The 26,752-nt window shown below is 46.4% G+C and overlaps 1 protein-coding gene across 3 annotated transcripts in view; it reads left to right on the top strand.

Annotated features, from left to right (window-relative positions):
* The window catches only part of LOC129124582 (mitogen-activated protein kinase kinase kinase 3-like), an 82,861-nt gene that overhangs the window by 23,757 nt on the left and 32,352 nt on the right, over nucleotides 1–26,752 (top strand). For 2 of the 3 annotated variants that reach the window (XM_077187721.1, XM_054639626.2), the window contains exons 2-5: nucleotides 499–578; nucleotides 14,254–14,363; nucleotides 23,910–23,953; nucleotides 24,933–25,032. In XM_077187721.1, the coding sequence (XP_077043836.1) occupies nucleotides 575–578; nucleotides 14,254–14,363; nucleotides 23,910–23,953; nucleotides 24,933–25,032 (258 nt within the window). In that variant the 5' untranslated portion in view covers nucleotides 499–574. The remainder of the gene's footprint in view (nucleotides 1–498; nucleotides 579–14,253; nucleotides 14,364–23,909; nucleotides 23,954–24,932; nucleotides 25,033–26,752) is intronic. The other variant, XM_077187678.1, reaches the window with a different exon arrangement.

Here is a 26,752-nt window from a genome sequence, read left to right as displayed (position 1 = left end):
AGCTGCCTGTGCTCAGCTGTTTGCCCAAGCAGTCAGGGGAAAGCTGGACCAGCCTTGGGGAACCTTGCTTGCCATTTGGAAGGCCTAAATTTAGGTTTCTGCTTTGATTCAGGACTGCTTTTGCACGTCCTGCTGTCAGTCTGTTCCCCAAGTGAGTGTTACCCCACAGGGATGCTGGGGAATCCAAAGTGTTAAAGATGGTGTTGCTTTAGGGTTACATTAATCATGTAAAAACACATTAACATATCATGTAATTAAAATGTTCTGCTCTTAAGGAAGCCCAGGTTGTTCACCCCAAGATTTGAAAACCATTGAGGTCCCAGGTTTGTGGTGTGTTACCTTTGGTGTGTGCAGAAGAGGGCAGACTCCTGCTCTCCATTCCTAAAGCAGGTTCTCCTCTTTGCCAGGTGATGGTGGGGACAGGCTTTGTGAAAAGTGCTCCATGACCCTGTTGTCATGTCAAAATTCATCTGTAATCTCTGTGTATGTTCATTACAGGGTGGATACTTGAGAGAGGAGGATAAGGCACAAGAGTCTGGGACCGGTGGAATGGAGGCCTGATGTAGATGGAAAGATGGGTAAGAACTGGATTCCCCTGGAGAATTCATTTTCTGCAGCCTGATAATTTTGGTTGGGACTACCAAGTGTGGCAACAGACTAGAAGAAGTTGCTGAGATGCTCTGACTATTACATTGCTTTCTGATTTATGTTTATCATTTTAGTGGTGCCAAAACTGGACAAATTTTCTTCTAATTCTGAGCGTGATCTGGTGGTCATGTTCTAGGTGGAGTCTCTCCTTGTATTTCTCTGCAGAGCATCTCCATTCCCTGTAGATCTTCTCCCAAGGAATCTTCTGTTTCAAACAAAGCTTGAATATATTGCTTTTCTAAGTGGTGACCTGGATTACTTCCACCTTCTCCCTCTTCTGCTGGCATAGTTGTGTGTCAGATGCTCTGAGGTGCTGAGGGAAACTTTATTAGGTGGGAATTATTTATAGTTCTGGAGGTACATCAGCATTTCCAGCTTATCTCTATGGATAAGAACTTTCTCCTAAAGAAAATTCATTATGTCAGGAATTGGGACCACTTGGAAGTGCCTGAGTGGCTTCCTGACCTGGTGACCCAAGAAAGGAGAAGAGATCTTGGAGGGGTCCTGCTTGAAGCTGAGCACTTCACTTGCACATTTGCAGCAGTCACACAAGTTCACCCAGAACTTCTCAGAGCTGGCTGAAATGATGCTTTAAAGAAGAATTAAAAAGGAGATATGTCTTAAATTTAGGGTTTGTTCTTGCAGATGTGTAGAATCACAGAATGGTTTGGGCTGGAAGGGGCCTTACAGGACATCTCATTGCAGCTCCTGCCATGGCAGGGACACCTCCTGCTGTCCCAGGCTGCTCCCAGCCCCATCCAGCCTGGCCTTGGCACTGCCAGGGATCCAGGGGCAGCCACAGCTGCTCTGGGCACCCTGTGCCAGGGCCTGCCCACCCTCACAGGGAACAATTTCCTCCTAATACCCAGTGTAAATCTTCTCTTTGTCAGTTTGAAGCCATCCCCCACTGTCCTGTCACTAACTACCCTCATAAAAAGCCTTGCACAAATGTGATTCAGAATTTGGTAGTGGTCTGAATTTGGAAAATGAAAAGTGTGGAGCCACTGCCACACCTTAAGTGTTTATTCTCCCTTATGAAGAAAGGAGAAGAGTGGTATTTACCCATCCTGGCTTCATGTGTTGTTTTTGCTCTTTCTCTGTTACCTAGAAGAGGGATTTTGTGGGAAGAGAACTAATTTAAAGCTAGGTTAAAAAAAAAAAGGGGAAGGGGAGAGAAGAGAAAGTCCAGATCTGCTTCTTCGATATAAAGAATGACAAATTTCAGTTTAAAATCCCTGGTGACTAACCCCAAAATTTTTTAGAAACATTTTCACTTTGAAGGTAAAAGCCACTGCTTTGTCAAGGCAATGTGGGTTATTTTAACAAGGAAAGCTCAGAGTTGCCCTGAGCACCAGCAGGGAAGGAGTTGCTGGCTCCAGCCCAGTTCTCAGGAGATAGAACCTGCTCAAGGTGCCTTCAGCCTGCCAGCTGCAAATGTAACATGGGTGCACCAGGGCAGCATTAATTGTGGGAATTCTGTTGTGAAGAGAGGCACCGTGGCTGGTTTTGGGAATTTTTGCAGTCTTGTGCAGGTTTGAGGTCCTGCTTGCACTTGTGTGTGGGTGGAAGGGGCTGTGCATGTCCCTCACCAAGGTGTCATTGCTGGGGCTCCTCACCAGCAGCATCCCCACCAGGATGTGCCCAGATGGGATCAGTTTGAGATGCTGGGTGTGCTCTGTGGGGATCAGATGGGTGAGGTGCTGTGTGTCCCCATCAGTGTCACTGGGAGGTGTTTGTCTGTTCAAGAATCACTGCAGGAGCTCTGCTGGTACACAGGAATTGGGGCTAAATTTTGAGAGTTTCACTTCTCTCCCTCTTCCCTGTGTATGTGTTTGTTTGCTCCATGCTTTGGGATGAGGGAGTATTTCCAAGGGAAGTGCAGGGAATTTGTAGTCACATCATTGATTTTCTTCTGGAAATTTCCTTCCTCCTTCCCTTCAGAGGAGATGTGTTGGGATGAGGTGATCTCAGCTCAGACAACCTGTTCCAGGTCCACCTTTGTTTTTTTTTTTCCTTTTTCCAGGATCCTGTTTATAGCCTGCTCAGTGTCTCAGGGTTCAGCACAGGACTGTTCACTCCCAGACATGTTCTAGGGAAGCTGCATGACCTTGCATGGAGCCCACAGGAGGGGAAGTGGGGACTTGTGGTGTCTCTGTGTCATGCAGTGCTTGGGCCAGCCCTGGTACCCCTGGGCTGCTGCAGCATCTCTGCATGGGCCAGCTTGGGACCAGCCCAATCCTTGGCATTGAGTCTTTTTATTCATCTTATAGCTCATTTCCATCTGCAACCTCTCCTCAAGACTCTTTGTAATTTGGTCACATGAGTGTTTATGACACTTCTAAAGGTGTCTGCATCTTCAGTGCAACACAGTGGAAAAACCCTGCCCAATAAGTATTAAAAATTGCTGTGTTTAAACATGGCATCCCAACAAAAGTAATATTAAAAAACCTGCAGAACTTGGTACAAAAAGCACCAGCTTGTTTGTTGCTCAGGTTTTATTCTTTTTGCTTTAAAAATGATTCAAGTGTTCTCAGCTGTGGTTATGAAATGTTGTGTGTGTGATTGGGATGATAAAAACTGCAGGAAGGCTGATCTGTTCTGCTCAGTGGCCATCCACACAACTCAAAGGTTTAGCTCTTTAGTGCTTTGCTGGGCAGAGTGTGCCTTTTGCTTCAGCAGGGAGGTCACCTGAGGTGTGGGAGCTGGGAGAGTGCTGCTGTTTATAGCATTGACCTGACAGAGTGTGTGTGATTGCAGGCTGGGCTGGCAGGAGGCACAGCAGCTTGCTGAGAGCTTGTTTGAGCAGCCATGGCCCTCCAGCCCAGTTCCTTGGGGTTTTGGGGGGCTGCTGAAGCAGAGAGAGCTTCCAGGGCTGCTGGGGGCAGAGCAGAGCCTGTCCCATGGGTGTCTCAGCCCTCCCTTGCTGTGTTTTCCTCATTCCCCAGCAGGCAATGCTTTCACTCTTCCCTTCCTTATTGCTCTCAGCTTTCTCTCTGTATGCTGAGAGCCATCCAGGAAGAATGAATTCATGTTGGATTGCAGCACTTTATGATATAATAAGATACATCAGGCCTTCTGGCTCGGGTTTTGTTCTTTTTGAGAGGTTCAAAGGTGCCCATGGTCTCCTTCTCCCTTTCCTGGCACTGCACCCATTGTGCCCAGTGCTCAAATTCAGGGTGCTCTGGGCAGTGTGGGATTGGACCTGCATCACATCTGGGATGTTGCAACAGAACAGGAATTCATGGGCTCTGGGCTGAGCCTTTGAGCCCTGGAAGTTGCTGGGCTGGGAGGGAGAATGAGTTCTTTATGATCCCTCAAATAACCTTCAGAAGTATCAGAGTCAGTCAGGGGAAATAACTTGCCAGTTACATTTCTTTGCTGGATAAACATTTTTCTCCTTTCAAGTGTGCTCAAGAGAGAGGTACAGGTTGTGGGGAGAGGTAATATCTTTTATTAGACCAAATGATAGAGGTGGAAAAATCCAGGCTGCCTTTTAGGCATGTAAGTCCTTCTTCAGAAGGAGCAAATTTTAAGCTTAGCAGGGAAGCTGCTGGAATAATTGGCCCAAGTTTAATTCAATTATGTTAATCCATTAGAGGAAAATTAGTGTTTGTGGAGCAAAGGGCAGAGTTAGCAAAAATGTGGTGAAAGTTTCTTGTGGGATGAGAAACCTGGCACCTTTGAAGTGGTGAGGAGTAGCAGAGCTACAGGCATGCACAAATCTTCTTAAATGTGGTTAGTTTTGCTTTTTAAGATTCTTGCCCCTGCTTGCAGCTCTCCTAGACTAACTTGAATTCACAAAAGCAAAGGAGAGACAAGGGGGTTTGTCATGAGCAGTGTTGGGTTTGTGGCTGGGCTCAAAGATCCTGGCTCCTGTTCAGCATCCCCCTCCCTGCCTGGGTGACAGGGGCAGCAGCTGCTTCCCAAACTCTTCAGCAAATCCTCCCTCACCAAAAGCCACCCAGCTCCAACCCAGACACTTTCCCCATTAGCCAGGAAGGGGTGAAGGCTCTGAGGTGGCTGCACCTCCATGGGTTCTGCTGTGGTGAGGAGCAGAGAGAAGGAAGGAGAACGAGTGCCAGGATGTTTCCTGGGGGAAAATTGGTGTCTTAGCTGGACTTGGCCACCTCCCAGGCATGTGGGGATGTAGAGGGTGTGAAAAATGCTAAGCAATTGTTTTTAAATTTTAGAAGTTTAATAGTAATAAAATGGTTATAAAAATAGTGATACAATTAGGGTAGTAATAATTTGGACAGTTTGGATTAGGACAATATGAGACAATAGAAACAAAGAGTTACAGATGTCCAGGTACCTTTTCTGGGCAGCACAAGCCTGAAAATGGACACACATTAACAGAGGAGTAACCCTTAAAAACAGAGGATTAACCCTTAATAACCTGTTGCATGTTCATACACCTCATACATGATGCATAAATTCCATTCAAACACAGGATTCTGTCTGGGCAGTGTCAGCTTCTTCCTCTGAATCCTAAACAGTGCCTTCAGGACTGAGCAAGGCAGGAAGAAGTTCGTTTCTTCTGATAATGGGGCAATAAATTCTCTTTCTCTGAAAGATTCAGGTGTCCTGTGGCTGCTGTCTCAATGTGAGTCCTTTCTTTAAAAAAAGTCTCTTACATAGCACAGTTTCTATTTTAACCTTATGTTATAGCCTAAAACTATATTTAACACACTATTTAATAGAATCAATGCAGCATCACTTTCTAACACAACACATACCATATTCATTGTAACATTTGCCAAAAGCCAATCATAAAATGCACATTTTTCACAGGGGCACTCGTGGTGATGAGTGTGCCCGGGATGGGCTGTGGAGGGGAGCAGGGTGAGCAGAAGCTCTGCCAGTGGCTCCTCTCCCCTGGAATTTTACTGTGCAGGGGTGGCTATTTTGGGAGTGAGGCTTGTGGTGAACCACAGATGTAACCTTGCTTTCCCTCCCTGCTGAGCTAAACCAAACACCTTCTGCATCCCAAGTCCTTTTCCATTGCACAAGTCCCTGGTGAGCCTCTGGGGTGAGGGAACGTGGGCATTGTGCCCTGGCACAGCTTGTAGGAGAAATTTCTTGTATGATTTGTGGCCTGACCACTGAAACTTCCACTTGTGATCAAACTTGCCATCCCAAATGCTTTGGGTTTGGGGTTTGTGAGGTACTGATCACTTGGGGTTTCAAGGGCACTGAGGTGCAGTCCCAGCAGCTTTGCCTTTGCTTTTGGTTTTTCCTGGGGAAATTCAGAGGGCATTGAAGTTCTTCATGATCTCACTCTGGCTCTGAAATGGGTTCTGCCATAATACAGGAATTTTTGTGCCAGTTTGGGCTCTTTTGCTGTTTTCTCAATGTTCTCATTAATTGACTGGAGCCTTAGCATGTCTGTATTACACTGGGGGTGTTTGCTTGTTTGTGTGCAAGAGTATTTTAGAGACTGGCTGGGTCCTGTTATTGGGGATTTGATTTAGTTATAGATGTGATACATATATAACTACATCAAATAGCACTGTTTTTTAGTACTATTTGTACTAAATAATTTTAGTACTATATTAGGATTTATTATTATTATTAAATATTATTTTAGTATTGTATTTTCTATATTAGTATTATTTAGTTTTATATTAGTATTATTATTTAGTATTATATTAGTATTGTTATTTAATATTATATTAGTACATTTAGTAATATTTTTAGTATATTTTTATCAAATATAACTATTTTTTTCATTTTAAAAATAACTGGTTTAGCTTTTTTAAAACAGATTTTTGCCTTCCCCTCCAAGCCTGTTTCTGAGCTCTGATTTCTTTACTGTTTTGTAGGGGGCTTTAAAAGGAAGGGTTGTTTTTGTTCTAAACTCAGTCTGCAGTTCAGCTATGCTATTTTTCCATAGGAGGCAGGAACTCAGTTTTACCCCCAAGAAAAGGGTGTGTGGGATAATTTAACTGTGCCCTAAACCCACAAATGTTCTGTTGGGCACTTGGTGTCATGGACATCTGTAGCTGTCCAAAGCCTCTGATGGGTTTGGTTTTGTTTCTTTTCACCAAGCAGTTACTGATGGTGCTGTAGAAGTGAAATTAAAAATCCAAACCAATGTAATTTCTGGAGAGCAAGAGTTGAGCATCAATTTGTCAGGTTGAGAATCAATAATCTCCTCTACCTCTGCCCTCTTTAGCATCATAATTCCCTGAGAAGAAGAAATGGGCTTGCAAGAGCCCCCAGCACATCACAGCACTGCTTTCCTATGTGAGTTTGTTTGTGCTGAGCTCCAAGCATCAGTGAGCAAACTCCTGCCAAGAAATCCAGCATATTAGGAGGGTCTTTCCTCACTTCCTCCTGCATAATTGCTCTGCTCAACCTGCTGGGCTGTGCCCTGCCCTTGAGCCCTGCCCAGGGCTGACCTTGGCATCCCTTGGGTGGGGTTGCAGGAGGGAGAGCAGCAGGATCCAGCTGCTGCTGGGGAGCCTTTGCCGACCTGCAAAGGGAACATGCTCCACTGCTGTGTCTGCTCTCTGCTCTGGAGGAGGGTAACTGGATAATTTTTCTCTTTATCAGGCTCTGGACAGGGCTCCAGACAAGTGGCAAAGTGCTTTGTGTGTGTGGGTTGGATTTATGGGGAGGTTTGTCTGGATCTCACTAGGTGGGTGCAGGCAGCACTCTGCTTGCCACAGATCATTCACAGGCAGCCCTTCCAAGGGGGTGAATTGCACAACAGCCCTTGGAGCTGCCTCTCAGAGTGTCTGGGTCCTTTCTTTGCTTGCTTGGAGGCTTTTGTTACAGTCCAAGTCAGGCTGCTGAGCCTCTGGCTCACTGAGCTCCTTCCTATTGACTGGGACAGTCAGTGGTGGTATTTACCTACTAATTGAGCCCTTCTGTTAAGAACCAGAATAATTTCATTTAGAAAAGACCCTTAAGATCATCAAGTCTGTTCTGGCTTGGTACCTTGGCCCCTGGTGTCCTGTGCATGGCCTGGATGCTGCCTGTTCATGGTGTTTGCAGGTTTGCAGGAACCCCAGGGCTGGGATTTTCTTTGTCTCCAAGCTCTTTCTTTGTCTCCAGACTTTCCCCCCTCTGTCTTTTGGGGAAAAGGCAGCATTTATGTTCACCAGCAAGCTCTTTGTGTGCTCTCACATGGGTGAGTGCTGTCCTGTGCCCTGGGCCAGGAAAGGCCTGGCCTGGTCTGACACTGACATTGTGGAGGGCAGGGGGCAACCCAGGAGGCTGCTGGTCTGACAGGTGTGGGAAACCCTGGAGCACCTGGGCCAGGTTTGCTGTTAGCCCCTGCTCTCATGGCAAACAGACATGAAAAAGGTGCTTTGGCCACTGAACATTATGTGCTTCTTTGCTATTTCCTCTTGATAAACAAACAACAACAATAACAACAACAACAACAACAAAAAAAACCAAACAAAAAAGACCAAAACAAACAACTAAAAAAAACCCTGGAAAGAGCTGCAGAAATGAATGAAGTATCACTCTAGTGGCAGAAGCTGTGTATTTCCATTTACTTAAATGAAGAAGGGTTAAAAGGAGGTGAAATCACAGTCTGTGAGTACCTGGAGAAGATGTGGAGTGTCTGTTAATAGAGGGCTCTCTAAGATACAGGGTTATCAAGATCTAATGAGCAGAATACAAAGCAAGCTGTGTTCTCAAACTGGGATGGAGATGTTTTTACAAAGAGGGGTTACTGGAGTAAGTGCCTGAGCTCTCCAGCTGAGGCTTTTGAAGAGGCTGTTCTGTGAGATTCCAGGTCAAGGCTGGGATGTGGAGGCTGCTAAAGGAGCTGCTGTGCCCTTTGTATGCAGCCAGGAAGGCCAGAGCAAGCTAAGCCCTCTCTGAATTTAAGCTTCTTTAATATGTTTAGCTCTGGCTGCAGACTCGTGTGCTCTTGAGCAAGGCTTTTGTCAGTCTCTGATTTCTGTCCATCCAATGAGACACAAAACCCAGCCCATCTCCCTTTGTGACAGTGCAGCTGGAATTCCAGCAGGACAGGGGCTGAGTGATGCCAGAGCAGTGAGTCTTGTCTTTCAGTTCAGGGTCCCTTTGCTAAGTGATAAATGTTGTATAGAGTTGATCCAAAAATTGTGTTTTCAAAAAAAACCAGCAAAAATGAAAGGCCAGTGTCTGTTCTTCAGCATTGTCAGAGTCATCATCATGTGGCTCCATATTTATTTTCACTGTGTTTTATTACATTTCAGTATTTTTGTCACTATACATTCAAAGTCTAGCCCATGAATGGGCTTTTACTGAAGGTGACAGTGTTTATTTGTGGCTCCCCATCCTCTCTTCATCCCCCTCTCAGTTTTCACAGAGCTCTCCCCTCTGCCTGGGGACATCCCCAGCGGCTGCATCACCTTCTGGAGAGGTGGATGCTGCTGCTGGAGTTTACCCAGGCAAATGCACCATCAGCACCAGGGCTGTGAAAAGCACACTGGGATCTTCACAGTGCTCCCAGCTGGGGTTTTCTCTGGGTCCAAGTGCCTGCAGGGCCCTGGGGCAGGCTGCTCCAGCCTTGCTCAGGGATGACTCACAATATTCTTCCCTCCTGAAACGCCCAGGGCTTTCCCCCACTCTTCCCAGCCCTGGTTCTGCCTGGTGTGTGTGAGAGAGAGGCCCAAATCAGAGCTCACCATGTTGTACAGGATCTGCTCTGCTTCTGTGGGCTTCATCCAGCTGCTGCCTTTTTTTTATATTATTTTTTTAATTCAGTGTTGAAGGAAGCAGCTTCATGGAACTACCATAAAGTGCCTCTTAGCAATGACCTATTAGTGCAGCCAACAATAACAGCAGTGTCTAGACCATCTGAACACAGCTAAATTATTCCTTTGTCCCTTCTTCATTTGCTTTCTCTCCTGACTTTTGAATTGTTTTGGGTGGTCCGTGTTGACCTTCAGGCTTTCTATTTCTCCCTTTTCAAAACTTTTTTTTTTTTTCCATCTCCTTGAGCAGTGAACTTGCTGTGCTAAGACTGAAAGTCCAGGTTCCTCTCTGCCCCACACAGGCTGGAGCCAAGGCCACGTAGCAGCCCTGGCAGTGTGTCTCTGAAGGGCAGAGAGATGTGTCATCTGCTGCCTTTTTGGGTGATTTTGCCAAGTAGCCAAATGCCCCAGATTCACAGAATTCATAGAATGTCTGGCTTGGAAGAGACCTTCAAGATCATCCAGTCCAACCCAGCCCCAACATCTCAACCAAACCCTGGCCCCCAGTGCCACATCCAGGCTTTGTTAAACACACCCAGGCATGGGGACTCCACCACCTCCCTGGGCAGCCATTCCAGAACTTTCTCACTCTTTCTGTGAAAAACTTTTCCCTGCTATCCAACCTGTATTTCCCCTGGTGCAGCTTGAGGCTGTGTGCTCTGGTTCTGTCAGTACCAGGTTCACACTGGTGGTGCCTGGGCCTTGCAAGTCCTAACATCTTGCAGAGCTGAAAACCTGATGAGAGAAAGAGGCATTCTGGTTTTGATAAAGGATCCTGCCAAAATGGATGAGTGTATTTTAATAAAAATATAAACCCTGTCTACTGGAGCTTCCCTGGTCATTGCTTCTTGGGAGTGCTCTTGGCTTTCTGCTCCTGTGTGTTCCTCTCTTCTGTGTGGCTGTGGATATTTCCCCCCACCCCCAAACCCCTGGGAAATTAGTATCTTTTGAAACATCTATTATTTTTGGTTGGAAGTGATCCTTGGTTGGATGGGCTGGCAGTGTGATCAAACAAGCTTTGTCACAGGAAGCTGATTTAAAAAGCACAAAATTAAGTGTGTTGGTGGAAAGTAGAGAAGAAAGAAATGAGTTTCCTACTAAGAGAAACAGCTGAAACCTGAGGATGGAAAAAGAGACATTGGGGACAGAGGGACAATACTAAACGCAATTTATTTTTATGTTTCATTTTTGCTGTCTCTATAATCAGCTTTTCTCTGTCCTGATCTTCCATGGTAGAAATAATCCTGTTTTCATGTTGTGTTGGAGATCAAGTGGGATTTGTTGTACAATTCATCCTGTCAGCCCACGGCACCTTAAGTGAATTTGTGCAGAACGATGCCAGAGTGGAGCTGGGCCAGGAGCTTGTTCAGGAGCAGGAACCTGAAAGATTTCCAGGAGGCTCCCAGGCCCCCAGAGCTCCAAGGATACTTCATCAGTGTTGTGCAACTCACAGCTGTTCTGTTCTGGAGCCATGGCAGAGCCTGGGGAGGTGTTGGCTGTGCAGCCTCAGTGCTGCCTTCTCACAAGGCTGAAGAACATTTGGGTCCTGCCAGGGCTGGAGCAGAACAGGATTTTCCCTGTCCTTGGGGCAGGGGATTCCTGACAATTGGCATTGTGTCCCTGGGAGAGCCATCCATCCTTGACCCTCTCCTGCCTCAAAGCCAGCCAAGGAGAGAAGGAGCAGCCTGTGACACCCCTCTTGCTGGAAAGGCTTGGGAGTGGCATTTGGATTTAATTATCCAGTTCACTTCAGTGCTTGTTTGAATTTTGACTGCACTGGCTGAGCTGGCTGCATCTTTCCATGGAACAAAGTCCTCCACCCTTCTTGGGAGTCAGCTGGGGGACCCCAGGAGCAGTCATTAGGATGGGCAAGAGGTTCAGTCTGGAAAGGATCAGTCCCTGAGCAGAGCTGCCCTGGAGAGGACTGGGAAGTGTTGGTTTTGCAAGAGATGATGCAAATTGTGCTGCTGCTCAGAAGTTGCTTCAGAGCCTGGTGTGGGGGGTTTTGTTTTGAACACTTGAGGCTTTTGGTCATTGCCTCCCAGAAATCACAGCTCTCTTGGAGTAAAAACACGCTGTTAAAAGCAGCTGGAAAATAGTTAAGCACATAGAAATACATTAGTTGAAGGAAATATTGTATTTCTGCTTGTGCTTCAGTCGTTTTTCACCCTCCAGCAGCAGAAAACAGCCTGTCCTGCTTGGATAGGAAGAAGTTTTCTTATCTTATTTTGCAGCAGTGATGTCATGGAAGTGGATTTTAGTTTTTTGACAATCAGCACTCGTATTTTGTAATTAAAAACCCTTAAATGCTTTTCAGAATGCTCTTTTGCATCAGTTTCTTAGTAGATAAAGGAAGGAAAATGCTGATTTGACAGTCAAATACAAGAAATAGCTTCTCTTTCATTTTATTTCTTTAGTACCTGATTCAGGACAGCTGGAGCTCAGTTTTACACCACTTATTCTAAGGCCTGTTCATTGGTGCTTGGGTATTTCTGGACAGCAGCTGAATTTAAGCAGTTTCTGAAAGTGAGTGGATTCTCCTTGCTTTGCTGTGTTTGGAGAGATGCAAAAAGTCACTTCTGGCAAAGAATTTTAGCCTTTCTAAGAAATGTGACTTATCATGGACTGGGTTTGCAGCACCAGGAATTTTTAAGCCTGTGCTTGGTGGACTCAGAAGTCTGCGACAAAAAAAGCTTTGGCAAGGTTGGTGTGCAGATAGAGGAGGAAGACAACATGATAGAAACCAGGGCCCTGGTGGGTTAAGCAGAGATTCCTCCCCTGGAAGATGCTGCCAGGGGGGTTTGGAGGTGAGGAATAAATTGGGTGGTTTGACTCTGTCTCTGCCTGTTGGCCCAGGACATTACAGATTACAGATTGTGTTTTGTGTCAGGCAGTGCAGGAAACTTTTGTTGTCACTTGCTGGGGAAAAAAAAAAAAAAAAAAAAAGAGGGTGAGGGGCACTGTAGAGATTAAAGCTTTGGTGGAAAATTCCTGGAGGGTGGTGTAAGGGTGTTTTGTTTTTGTGGGTTTGTTTTAGCTCATCCCTCCCCCTGTTCCCTCCCCCCCAACAAAGAGGAAGAAAAGAAAAAAAAGCCTTTTTTTCCCTTTTTTTTTTTTTTTTTTTTTTTTTTTTTTTTTTTTGTGTGTTGGGTATTTTCCTACTACAAAATTTGTGTGGAAAACTATGCTTGTCCCAGAGGTCCTTTTAAAAAAAACCAAAACAAACCAACAACAACAAAAGAAAAACACCCCAAACCCAGACTTTGGGGACATTCTTGATGTGTTTATTTGTTGTTGTTGTTTTTTTTTTTTTTTTCCCTGAACTTGAACTGAAAATTATCTTTTTTTGAGTTTTTTCCTGTAGCACTTCAGGTTGTGCTCCCTGCCACCCCTCTGGAAAAACATAGCTGTGTTTTTACTAAATAGAGACATGTAGAAGGCAAAAGGGATTACATTTTCATGTACTTATGTATGAATTTTATTATTTTATCAGTTCTATTTTTAATATTGATGTACAGCTGTATGTTTATATATTAAATATATATACACTCATTGCCTACAGGAAAATATTGGCTTTTTTCTAAGAGTTTGATGTAGGCATTGGAGCTCATTTCTGAGCTCTGAAATGTGAGACTGGATTTTAAACATTTTCCCCCAGTTTTTCCCCTTATTTCTGTAATATACTCTGGGAGCAGAGCATGCACAAGAAGTCTTTTTCTCACATATCTGGGTTTTTTTGTAGCTTCATTGCTCACAGAACCCAGCAGGAGGAGCAGAACAGGAGGAGATGGTGTTATGTCTAACAGGAGGATCCAGGACATACACCTCCCTGGGGAAAGATCCTCAATATTTGGGTCCAGTCCTGTCTGATTTCATTTGGTTTTTGTCATTTTTCACATATTTGTGGACTTTGAGTTAAATCTGCAGGCTGGCCTGGCTTAGGGGTGGTTCTGTCCCTGGAGGCACTCATTTCTAGACAAGATTTGTAGCTGCATTTGTATTTTTTGCAGTAATTTCTGCATGTGCCTGACATTTGCCTAGACTGTGGCACAAGCATGGGGTTTGCAGTGGGGTCTCACACCCTCCTGCCAGGGTGCCCTGCCCTAGGTCCTGACAGGTTCTTGCTGCTTGTGGTTGGTATTCTGCCTTTAACACTTCACAGCTGCTTCCAGAGGCCACAACCACAGATGCTGAAGTGCTGAAAAAGAGGAGGTTGGTTTCAGAGGCAGTGCTCCCTCAGAGTTCTCCTGTTACTGCAGAAATCAGAAATCCCACGAGGGCTCTCAGTGTCTTCTCCCCAGCACTGCTGAGTTTCTCTCTTGTCTCATGGATTCCTCTCTCTCCCCCCTGGTTTCTCACTGCTTCTGGTTTGGAAGGTCAGTTGTGGCTCTTGAGCACCTCTAATGAAGAGTGAGCAAAGACAGGGACACCTTTCCCTAGCCCAGGTTCCTCCAAGCCCCATCCAACCTGGCCTTGCACATATCCAGGGATGGGGCAGCCACAGCTTCTCTGGGCAACTGTGCCAAGGCCTCACCACCCTCACAGAGGGAAATTTCTTTCTAATATCTAATCCAAACCCACCCTTTTTCATTTTAATGGCATTTTCTTGTGTCCATGTCCTTATTGAGAGTCCTTCTGCAGCTTTCTTGCAGGCCCTTTCAGGTTGGGACAATGAGATCTCATTCTCTGTCTCACCTGTGATGAAGGAACCTGTGTTTTCAAGACAGACTGGGCTGGGAGAGACTGTGGTATGGTCTTGGAATGCCTTTCTCAACAGGAAAGCTTGGCATTGTATCTTTTGATCCATTTGTGTTGGAAGTTTCTATTTGCAGTGCTGCATTTTCACTCTGCGCATCCGAGGGCAGGGTTGCTTTCCACACTTCAGTTGTCTCTTCTTTTCTTGCAGATGAAGAAGAAGCTCTGAACTCTATTATGAAGGATTTGGCAGCGTTGGGCAAGTGTGGGGGGCTGCTGGACAACAACAGGAATAAAAACAGTGTCCACTCCAACAAACAGGTATGGCTTTGCTTCTTCAAACTCCAGCAGACCTCAGAGGAGGGCATGGTGCTTGCCATGCTGGCTCAGCAGAGTTTAAATGTTAGAACTGAAGTTAACAAGTGCTCAGCACATCAGAAATACCATCATTTTACCAATCTACAAAGTTTATGACCTCTTTTTGAAGAGCTGAAAGGAAGTTACAGGCATCCCTATATCACAGAGAAGCAGAGAAGGATAATGCCCCAAATTATTCACAAATATAACAACAAGGCCTGAAACTGGGTTTAAATCTCAAGTCTCACCTCAAGCCACTTCCAGCTGTTGTTTAGCTCTGAAAGTAGCAGAACTTGTTTCAGGCTGTGCAGCTTTAGGACTTGGATAAGTCAATTGTTTTCTATTGACAGTGTTAATGAAATACAATATTTATTATGTGCACATTTTGCTTCAGATATTTGAAAGACAGACTGCCAATTCTGAGCTGTAGACACCCAGGCTCTTTGGGGAGGAATAATGTCATTCTTATATAAAGTGTTTAATTATGAATTACTGCTGTTTATCTTTATGCTCCTAAAGATTTTGGCCATGTTGCACATTCAGAGTTGTTTTGGTGAGCAAAAAACATTGTCCCTTGAGCGATGTCAGAAATTATTTGCTGACATCGATGCAATAGCTGAAGTGGATTTAATAGCATGTTTGTCTATGGAGCAGATAATATGGGAACAGGAAAGTTGTGAAGAAAGAATTGAGTTGTCAAAATAGCAAAGAAAAAAGGGAGAAAAAGATTGGGACAACTGGGAAGCTGCTGGAGAAGCATGGCAGGAAATCCACGTGGAATTGCACCTCTGGTGCCATGGTTTAGAATGAGCTTGCAGTCAACACTGCAACTGCTGGGTGCCTAGCAAGGGAGAAAACAAATTGTCATTTGCTGTCGTCAAGCACTTTTTCATGTCACTTGTGCTGCAAACAAAGCAGTCTGGGTGCAGGGAGGAAAAATCCCTTCCAGAATCCCTGTGGACTCCCCAGCCACATGCAGACGAAAACACGTGCGCACGTCTGGTTTCAAAGCATGGCCTGGCAGGAGCAGCTGGCCAAGTTGAATCACTGCGTTTGTGTTCAGCTCATGCTGAAAAAAGTCCAAGATGTTTACAGAACTGACCAGAGAAACTCAGGGCTGGCTCCCTGCAGCTGCAGGAGAAGCAGAAAGCCCAGAGCAGCTTTGGATGGCTGCAAGGGCAGCATCTTGTGTGCAGTGATGGGTGGGGACAGTGTGGAGCCAGCTCCAGTTGCTTTCAGGGTAGCAAAGCTTTTCAGGCTCCTCTTAAAACATTTGTTTTGCACGATGGGGGAAAATCCCTGCTGTTGTTTTTGAGACCTGGGCTGTTAATGTAGCACATACACGGATAATTAGTCAAAAATAAGGAAAATTATTGTAGTTTTCATTGATTGAATTCTTATCTGCATGAAGTTGGCATCTTGCAATCAAATCCACACCCACAGCCCATCCACTCTGCATCTTCATTTATAAATCACTCATGGAGGTATGCCATGCTCTAATATCAGCTGCCAGCTGTGTTTAATTTTATTACAGGAATTCTATTATATTTTACTATACAAGAATCAAACTTTCCTACTCATTAGAGCACTGATGCTTGGAAAAACACTTCCTCCTTCAGGATTTTTCTTTTTATTCACAAGTGAAGCTGCGTGCTCAGGGTTGCTTAGAGCTCCCTATGTAGGAGATGTGGATGGTGAGGATCCTGCTCTCCTCACACATCCAGAGCTGAGGGGTCAGACCAGCAGGTCCCAGGAGATGGAGGGCGTTGGAGGATGTTGAATTGTTGCCTCACTAAATTGGACTGGCTGGAACACGTCTGGCTCACAGCATGGCAGGAGGTGGGGAGCGGCCAAAGGAGGTGCAATTAGTGGGATCTTGGTTCATGTTTCTAGCTCAGTTTCATCAGCTTGTTTGGGTCACTTTTAGGGGTTTTTTTCCTTGTTTTTTAGGGCAGAAATTGATGTGGGGGAGAGATTGCTTTGGAGGTGCTGTTGTCATGCTTGCTGTTTCTTTGGTACTTGGTTTTCCCTTATTACTGCTTGCCTAATCCTGTGATTTTTATGGTTTACCTAATCCTGTGATTAGGTTGGGCAGCTGGGCTGAAGGATGCCCTGCATAGTTCCCTTCTTGAGAGGGGAATGAGGCACCAGGGCCATTTTGGTGATAAAATGTCTTCTCTTGGTCATCTAATTGTTGGTGCCTCTCATGAGGCCCTGCAGCAACGTGCTCACATTGAACTGCTTGGGTTTGGGAGTTCAGTTAGTAGATTAATAAAATAATATTTCTTTTTCTGTGGAAAAATGTTTTTTCTGAGGCATGGGAATCCTTTGGTCAGTGTTCCAAATTTCCACTGGAAGACAGAGTTCACAACAAGAATGTCTTGGCTAACTAGCCAGTTCTCTGTGGCTTGCAGCAGATTTTGGTACACAGAGAAGCACAACTGAAGTGCTATCTCATTCCTGTCTCCTGGAGGGCTTCCTCAGTGCTCTCTTGACACTAGTTGATAATTGAATCCTGCCAGATTGTATTCCTCATAGGCCTGGGCCACACAAGAAAACAGCCTGTGGTTGTGTGTGCTCCAAAATGCTTCTTTCCCAAAATATCAATAGTTTTGCTTCAGTTCATCTTAAGAAATGAACATCCTTTGGCAAATGTCGTAAAAATCTTTCTTTTCTTATTTTCTTCCCTCAGAAATGAGTTTAGAGTGGAGGCTGTTTCTGGATGTGCAGTGCCTCATGGCAGAGCAGGCTGGAAATCAGAACAGGACACCCTGGCTGATTTTCCTCCCTTGAATTCCCAGGCAGCTGACAGCAGATGTGATGGCTGAGCTGGAATCTCCTGAGTCCTGGTCAGGTGTGGCAGCCACTGCCTTGTCCTGCCTCTCTGCCTTATGGGAATTCTAGGGACAGCCATGGACACCCTTTTCCTTCCTCGTGTGAGGAAAAGCAGAGCTGTTCTTTGGGAGCAGAGGGTTCCTTCTGACGTTATTCCTGGTACAGCTTCTGCACTGGTATTCCTCTGTGACTCCTTTAATCACTCTGCTATTCCTTGTGCATCCTCTGGCATGGCTGGAAGGAGCCCTTCCAGGCTATCTCTCAGACTCAACAAGGGAGTTTGTTCAGAGAAATGTCTCTGAAGAGGGGAAAAAGGAAAGAGGAGAATGAAGATCTGCACTGTGTTCATTAAGGAAAAAGACGAGTGGAATAAGAAGGGAAACCCCAAATAATTAGGAAATCCTGAACAACAGGATGGAGGGAGAAAAGAGCAATTAAATTAGCATTTATTTTGGATCTATTTATGTGCACATCCATTCATTTCTATAAATAGCCCTTGGCAACTGGCACTATGAAGCTGCTTGTCAGTGGGCCTCTGTCACAGCCAGGGACAGCCAGCAGCTCCTCTGCCACCTTAATCACTATGGCAAGTTCTCCCACGGCAATTAAATGTTTGTAAGAAATGTTTCTCCATGTACATCAAATGTCAGACTGTTCTAAAAGTGGTTCTTTTAGTAAATTACCTCTGGACTGTTCTCTTTGGCAAGCTGGATGCAAGACAAGGCTTGGTTGTAACTCCAGTAAAATACAGCTCATTTTGTAGGGCTCTCTGTGGGTCTTTGAGCAGCCTAAAAAGGAGTTTGGCTTTATCACCTGGAGGATATGGTGTGGATGGGGGAAGATGGGAGTTTCTATGAGGGGATCTGCAGGGATTTCCTCACCTGGGGAGCAGAAACAAGGGTGCCAATCACTGACTGGGAAAGCCTTGGCTGGAGATGGCAAAGGCAGTGGAGTCCCAAGGATTTAAGAGGCTTTCCCATGTCTGCGTGTGGAGCTGACTTGGGTGTGAAGAGGGTGATACCAGTGAGAAATCCAGCTGGAAAAAACCTCTTTCCTGCCAGGTGGGTGGTTTTAGATAAACATTTTGAAGCCTGTGATTTCTGCTGCTGTCTGAAACAGAAATGTCTGCAACAGGCAGCAGCGAACCTTCTAGACATCATCACTGTCCTTGGAGCTGCTCAGGTGCTTTCAGAGGAAAAAAAAGCTGCAAGGATCCGGGGGGACTGGGATATATTGTGCCTTCTGCCCCTGCAGTGATGAAGGGGCAGTGCCAGACAAACTGCTTTCTGTCTGCTTGCTGAATAAGCCAGTGTGTGTGGGGGTTCTGTGCAGATAATTCCCAGCGCTGTGCGTTACTCATCTCCTCTGCGGTCGGGGCCGCGCTCCAGCCGTCTGGCGTGTGAGGAACCCAGGGCAGGGGCGAGCACAGGGCTGATGCAAACGAGCTGCACCTTGGGGAAGTGTAGGAGTCCCCTCAGCCTGGCCCTGTAGTGCTGATTCCTGTCAGCCAGAGCCAGGAGTTGAGGAGGAATCCCACTGCTTTGTGGCTTTGTACGAAGGGAGTGACTCGAGCGTGGCTCCGCGGGGTTTTCTCGTTGTTTCCTAATCCAGCGAGTAGAAAACGAGAGACGTGAGAACAAACCCTCTGATTAGCCTGGGGCATGCAAAAGTTGGTGTCTTTCATTGCCCCCATGTTACCCAGAGGGGAAACTGAGGCAAAATAAGTGCCCAAAATCTTGTGGGTGGATATGAGCAAGGCTGGAATGAGCAGCACCAAAGGGAATAGGAGGCCCCTTGTGATGATTTTTCCTGCCTTTCTTGACCACAGAAGGGTTAATGCTGAAGTCAGAGGCTTTGTCCCAGTTGTTTTGGGAGGCAGCTGTGGATTTGGGTGGAAGAAGTGCTCTAAAGGCCCCATCCTTGTGATGTCTCAGCGTGGGCAAAGCTGTCCTCTGGTTAGGTTTGACAGGAGCAGGTCTAAAACAAGCCACAAAAGTGGGGTCTGGACAGAGCACTGTTTCTGATGGCAGCAGAGTTTAGGAGGAGGAGAGGACATGGCAGGAGGAATCTTTGAATTTCTGCTAGTTTGGGATTTTCCAGAATCGCAATTTTAGTTGTTTCAGTGACACAGACAGGCGTGGAGGTGCAGGGCTGCCTCCCTGCCTGCCTCTGCCATTAGACAGCCTTCTCCACAGGCTCAGCTTGGATCTGTACCCCAATTTGAGGAACCCCCTGGCTGTTCAGCAGAGAGGGTGCTCAGCATCTTCTGCTCCTCCAGAGCCGCTTCCATTTTAGGACTGGCTGCTTGTTTTCCTGCTCTCCGTGTGTGCTTCTATTACAAACAGCAGTCAGCTCTTCAGGGATCTCGGTATAAGATCATGATTCACCTCCTTTGGAAACACTTTTTCCGTTTTTTTCCAACATTTTCCTTAATCTAAACCAGCACACAGGGCTGTTGCTCCAGCTCTGAGGGTCAAGCTTGGCCCAGCCTGCTGGGGCACATGGACCCTAGCCAAAAGGCAAAAGCAGTTGCCCCTTTTCTCCCCAAATTCCCATCTGAATTCCCTCTCTGAAGCTTGGCAGTTGTGGTCTTTTCTCTGTGAAACCCGAAGTTTTGAGGAAAGAGCCAAAAATACCTCAAGGAAAGCCTGGAAGGATGGTGATGGCTTTGTGGCCACGGCAGCGACTTTGCTTTTTCCTTTCGGAGGAATATGGCAAGAAGGAGTAAAATACCATTTGTTTGCAGGGCTGGAGGAAATGCCAGTACAAGTATTTTGGAGAAGAAATTATTGTAGAAACGAAGGGAATGGCTGTGGTATTTCCTGTCAGGGCTGTCGCTGGTTTTGTTTGTGTCGCAGCGGGGTCTGCAGGCGCCAGCGGGGCCGTGGGCTCCGCTGTGAAACACACACAGAGAGAGGGGAAACTGCTCAGTGCACACAGCCCAGGGGGCCAAACACCTTCATTCTGTGCTTCCCTCTACCCCTGTGCTGTTCCAGAGAGTGAATCACAGGATGGTTTGAGCTGGGAAGGGTTTTAAAGGCCAGGCTGTCTGCTGTGGGCAGGGACATGTCACTGGATCACATTGCTCAGTCCAGCCTGGCCTTGAACACGTCCAGGGATGGAGCATCCACAGCTTTTCTGGCAACCTGGGCCAGTGTCTCAGCAATCCAGTGGTAGAAAATGTCTTCCTTATATGCAGCCTCAATCTAGCCTCTTGCTGTTGAAAACTGTTGCCCTCATCCAGTCACTCCAGGACCTGGTAAAAAGTCTCTCTCCATCTTATAAAGCCTCTTTTATATATTGAAATGTTGCAAGAAGGTCTCCTTGGAGCCTTCTCCTCCCAGGCTGGGCTTTCTCTTCACACCCTTAACCAAAACCCTTCCTGTCTTTGTGCCTCAGTTTCCCTTGTTTGCTCCATTAGCTGCCTGAGCTCTCACAGTGCTGTTGAAAATATGGTTTAAATGCTCTGCCAGAGCTCAGGGTTTAAGGCTGGTGCGTATGGCTGTCCTTACCCCTCTCCTGCATTGTATTTAACACAAGCCTTTGAATGGCTCAGCTTGTTCTCCTACACCCACTAAGGACCTCTTGATTGAAGGAGAGCAGGGCTGCCTTTGACCTCATGTGACACCTGATGGCAGGGACAATGAATAATTCAACCTGGGTTGTGCAAGGGGAGTCACATTCCTCACAAAATTGCAAAAGTGAGTTGGACCCAGCAGCTTCCACCACCCACACCTCTTCCACCTCAACACTTGCACGCTGTGTTGAGTTCCTTCCTGTGGAAGGTGCTGGTCCTGCATTCCCCCTGATTGTTCATTTGAGGTGTTGGGTGCAGACTCACACGAGGTTCTGCTCCAGCACTTGGCAGTGCCCCAGGCTCCCTGTGTAATCTTAAAGCAGTTGCTGCAAACCAGACTTCCATGGGTGTAAAAAATCACAGCCTGCTCCAGCATTTAGGAAGTGCTTTGCATCCCCTGAGATTTCCTAGTACTTTGGGCACTGCCCACTCTTTTTTTTTTCCTTTAAAAAAGGAAAAAAAGTATTTGTTGCTGATAGCAGTGATGAATTCAGCTTGAGCTGTAGGTCAAAAACATGAGCAAGCCAAGGGAAGCCTGAAAAATTAAACTGTAATCAACTTCTCAGACTGATAAATATGAATTTATCCCTCTTCCAAATGCTTGCGAGCTAAAGGTCTTGGTTTCTTGGAGGGAGGCAAGAGGTTAGTGTGTTTCATATTAAAGAAAAATGTTATTTAATTAAGAAATGAAGTGGGTTTTCATTTCCCTGTTGCAGCCAGTGTGTTTGTAGCTCTGCTCAGGAGCAGAGCAGTGTGGGGCAGCTGGCGTCCTTCTGCTGGCGTCGGGCCACGGCACATCAGCCTTGTTGTTGATGTAGAAGAAAAGGATGCAGCAGGGTCGTGGCTCATTTTTTTTTCATTTTCTTCTCTCTCTGGAGCTTTGGACAAGTGTTCTGACATTTTCCAGCCACAAGCTGTTTTTCAAAACTTGTTTGTCTGTGAAATCTGTGCTACTCAGCACAACCAGGCAGCGTGTGCTGCATCCCAGCTCCGTGCAGTGTTTGGGGCTGTGCTGAAAGTGAAACCTGTGTTTTGAAAGGTTTCCTGCAGTGAGGCCAGAGCTGTGTGAGCTCTTCCCCTTCCACGTCCTGCTCTTTGTAAGGAGAAACCTCGAAAGTTCCTTGCCCTGATTTTTTTTTTTTAATCTCTTTCTTTAGAGAAAGGTTTTGTGGTGTTATAGTCAGTGAACCCATACTGGCTAATTTATTGCCAGCATTCAGGAGGAATAAACCAGCCAGGCCTGCTCAGAGAGGCATGTGCAAATAAAATTTGGCATGAAAGAGCCTGTATCTTTTCTTTTCCAGCCCAAATAATCCAAGGTCCCCATCCCACCTGTATTTGCCTGTCTCTCCAGAATGATTGGAACCTTCAGGTTATGATCATCTCTTCTCCTTTGGAATTTGGGACTGGTTTAGAATTAATCTGGTATTTTTACAAGTTGGGCCTGGTTCTGGAAATGAACCTGGAGACTCTCCAAACTTTGTGGGTCTGGAGAACTGGCTGTAGCCAGCGAGGTGATGTAAGTGCCTGTTTAGCACAGACCTGTATCACTGCTGGAGTGCCCCACTTGGTGACTGTCCCAGCACTGGCTCTTCCCAGCCCTTCCGGAAGCACAGAAAATGCCACGAGCAGAGATAACAAGGATGCATTTTGGGTGATCCAGCGTGTTTACCCTGAATCTGTTTAAGCTTTTACACAGAATTGCCTCCAGCCTCGACTTCCTGAATTTCAGTGGGTGTTTGCAGAACTCGAGGAGCTGTTGGTTGAAAAACAAACCCGAGGGCACCGCTCCAGCTCCTTTTCCTCGTCAGGAACAAAGCTGTTCCACTGCAGCTCTGCTTTCCCTCTGAGAGGATGGAAAGTGTGCCTTCACACACTGGCAGCCCAGGCCCAGAGATAAGTGCTGTGCTCAGGAAGGGCTGTCACCCACCCAGCTGGGAGTTATCCCTGTGAGACGGGACCGAGCCCTCCCCGGGGTTACACCTCGCAGGGAGGTGGCCAGCACTTCTCTCTGCATGGGAGGAGAGCTGTTTGAGGAGGCTGGTGGGCACTGTGGGGAGGAAAATGCTGGTTAAGTGGGGTGACTAGACCTGGTCTGGGGAGTAAAGAGGGGTTTGATCTGCGTTGGAGACCATCGGAAAGTCCTGGAATGATCTAAGGGATGCTAGAGGGATGCTTGGCTCAGACTTGGCCTGAGAAGCTGAAGGAATGAAAAAGCTCCTTGTGGTCTTGATTGCTGCTAAATATGCACAAATAGAGGATGGGAGAAGTGGTTTTTACTGGTTCCTGCACAGCTGTGTGCCCAGTGTGCCTGTGATTCCACTGGCTCTTCCTTGGGCAAATTTTGTGGTTTCTCTTGAGGTGAGCAGTGGGTCAGTTCAGGGGGGGCATTGGCTGTGCATTGTGTATTGGGCCTGATACACTTTGCATTTTGTAGGTCCCAACAAAATAGCAACCAGCCCTTCAACCAAAGCAATGGGTCAGTTCAGAGGGAGCATTTGCTGTGCATTGTGTATTGGGCCTGATACACTTTGTATTTTGTAGGTCCCAACAAAATAGCAACCAGCCCTTCAACCATCTTGGCACTGTTGGCTTTAAAATTTCAGATTGTCCCCACTTCCATTGGAGAATGCTTGCTTTTACTAATTCTTTACCTCAGATATTCCTGTGTGCTAGTAAACATCCTCTGAGCTTTGGTTTTTGGGTTTCCAGCAGAAAAGTACTGGGGTGCAACCATGGAAGCACTGAAGGTGGACAGGCATCAGACACTTGCCATATTGGCCTCTTTGATAATAGTGCCTTGCTCCCAAGAGTTCAGAACAATTTTCAGCTTTATTAATTAGTGTCATTAAAACTAACAGTTATAGAGGTGAGTGTCTTCCGGCTTACAGAAGAACTTCTTTTTTGACAAGCACATTCCTCAGCAATGTGGAGTGTCCCCAAAGGCTGTGAGTCCACCAGGCAGCTTGGCCTAAATAAAGCAGATGCCTTACAGAGTTAGGAGAGTCTCCCTGAGAACTCCTGTCAGCTTTGGGTCTATGGGTCAATCCAGGATGCACTTTGGGACCATTCTCACCATTCTCTGCTTTTTCTTTCAGCAGCGAAGTGTCAGGATCAAGTTTGAATATGAAGGAGAGAAAAGGTAGGTACCTATTCCAGTCCCCTGTGAACACAGGGAAAAAATTTACCTTTTCCACCCACCACTGTCCTGCTGACTTCAGCCACCTGCAGCCGAGCTCACAGCAGGATTCATTCCCCTAAAATCAGCTGCACTTTTATATGCAAGAGCCCTGTCTCATCATCCTGTTTGCCACAAGAAGCTCCTAGGATTTGCAGCAGGCAAAATGGTTCCAAACTGGAAGTCATTAAATGCCTCTTTTACCAGGGACATTGGGTGCACACTTGGATCCTTTTCTCTTGTTAATTCTTGAGCCCTGCTGAAGCACAGTGGAGCTGGAACTCTACAGAAATGTGTCCTTTGATTAGCAGTCCATGACACTTACTTAAGATAACCAGATTTTGGGCATGGGTCCCATAAAAATAGGGCTGGGAGTTAAAGCTTGTCCGCCCTTCCCTGCTTGACATTTTCATGGAATCACCTCGGCTTGGTGACTGGGACAGGGCAGGACACAGGCTGATGGTCCAAGGTGCATGTTAAAGCCAAAGAAAATTGAAGTAGTGTTATTTTAGGGTTAGACTGTACCTGCTGTAAGTACCTATAGAGGTGCTGTGTGTGATGGTACAGGATGAGTCCCCACTTCAGCCCTCCTCCCTATTCAGAGCCTCTTGCTGAAAACAGAGATGATAAATCACTGACCATTGCCTGATCTGGGTTTTCTCCAGTGGAGGGCTGCTGGACTTCCTTTTTTTCCACCTGTACTCACATTGGAGGGAGGAGCAGAGGGAGGTGCACAAAGATTTTTGGTAGATATTTTTGCAGGGTAGTCAAGTCCCCCCTTGGGCAGAGCAGAGGAGCAGCATTTCTGTGAGTGTAAAGGCAAGGAGCAGTCTCTATGCTTCATGATGGAACACAAGTCCTTTCTTCTGTACTGTCAGTCAAACCCCAGATCCCAGTGTGCTTCTGCTAAACTGAGTGTTGTTGTATTTGTTTGTGTATACAGGATTATCCAGTTTCCAAGACCAGTCAGATTCAAGGAGGTGGTGCAGAAGGTCACAGACGCTTTTGGGCAGACGATGGACTTGGTCTGTGTGAACAATGAGGTACTCTTCTCCTTACTGCTGAGGGGCAGCTTTGGGGTGCCTGCTGCCAGCTTCAGAATTGAGCAGTGGTTTGTTCTGAAGGCCCTGATTTTGTGTTTTACTTGGATCTGAAGAAAAATAACCTTATTTTATGGTTCCCAGCTAGTGAGTGCACAGGAGCTGTTGTCTGAACACAGCTCAGATGGATTCTCAGCCTTCAAGCCAGGACTTTCCTTTGTCAAAATGATTCCAAGTAAGGCCTGTTACACAGGAACATTGTCTTTCCCCCCTCACTCCATCAGAGATGTGAAGCCTTCCCACCTGGGGGCAGTTGCAGGAGCATGGAGTGCAGAGCAGGAGGGACAGTGCTGCTCACAGTGTTCTTTTCTCCAGCCCTGACTTTGTCTCACCCTAACCCCCAGCACGACGTGCACGTTCTTGTGGCTGGGTCTGCACTGAAATGTGCATCACTGAACGTTCCTCCAGCAGCCCCTGTGGCCACATGAAAGCAGCCAAGAAACCCTCCCTGTGCAAGCCTTGCATTTTAAGGCTAGGAGGACTTTCTCCTCCATCATTCATCACATGGACCTCTGTGTTTTTCCCACTTTTGAGCCCAGCACTGTGTGTGGAAGGAGGGTCCTGCTGAGGGCTGTTAGCAGAAGGGGGAAATCCTTGGCATCTCTTTTGGTGTGCTCAGTGTTTTCCTGTGAGGCATCTGTAGCCACTGGGTTCTCAGGGTGGGTTTGGCTTTGGGAAGGAGGAGAGGGCCAAATGGCAAAGAGGTGGGTTTTAAACACAGATCCTTTTGGATCTGCCCTGGCAGCTGGCTTGTTCAAGTATTAATTGCAGATGAGCCTTTGATTAAAGTATGAATGGAGAGAGAGGTCCTGAAGAGACCTTTCTTCCTTCCCCCCTCCATTTATTATTTTCTCCCTTCTGTTTCAATAGAGATTTGCTCCACAAAGAAAGTTCCTATTCTTTTACAGTAAGTACCTCATGATACCAAAGTGTCCACTGGGTTTTGCCTTTGAATGCAGTCAGGTTTCTAATCTTGGGCATTCTTTGACAGCCTCCTGGGAAAAGCCTGCCATTGAATTCTCCAGGAATGACTCATTTCATTCCAGGTTTCTTCCCACTGGAAGAGGATTTCTTTCCAACAACAGCAAACAGAAGCTTAAATAATGCATTTTATCCCATGTTAGAGACCTTCCTTCTGGGCATGTGCACAGCACATAGCAGGGCCATGAGCAGGACTTTGGGAACTCCTGATTTCTTAGGGCAGTGCTTAGTTTTCCTACACTTAAAAGTTCCACCTCATGAGAACCCACAGCTTTGGGAAGATGTCTGAGGAGCAGTAACTCAGGGTTGTTGTTCTGGAAACACAATAAACCAGGGAACATCCACAAATAAAAGTCTTTTTCCTTTGAGGGCACAGCCTACATGCACACATGGTGACATCCCAGCATCTGCTTCTGGGTTAGGGTTTTGGGTGTCATGACTGCAACTTTCAGAGGGAACATGACCACAGACTCATTGCACTTAAATATTTCCCTGTCTTTATGCTCCAGAGGAGCTGGGCAGTAACTCTTTGCTGCCATCAGACACCTCTCTTGCAGTGGCACCTTGCAGAGCTTATTTAGACTGAGGTCCCTGCAGAATCTCACTGAGTGGCAATCCCTGTCCTGGTGGAGGAGGTGTCCTGAGGCCAGGCTCAGTGGGATGAGCATGGCAGCTGGGTGGA

The sequence above is a fragment of the Agelaius phoeniceus genome, chromosome 1 (genome assembly GCF_051311805.1).
Source record: "Agelaius phoeniceus isolate bAgePho1 chromosome 1, bAgePho1.hap1, whole genome shotgun sequence".
NCBI classification, from domain to species: Eukaryota; Metazoa; Chordata; class Aves; order Passeriformes; family Icteridae; genus Agelaius; species Agelaius phoeniceus.
Note: the sequence above shows the minus strand (reverse complement) of the source record. Positions and strands in the feature narration are given on the sequence as shown.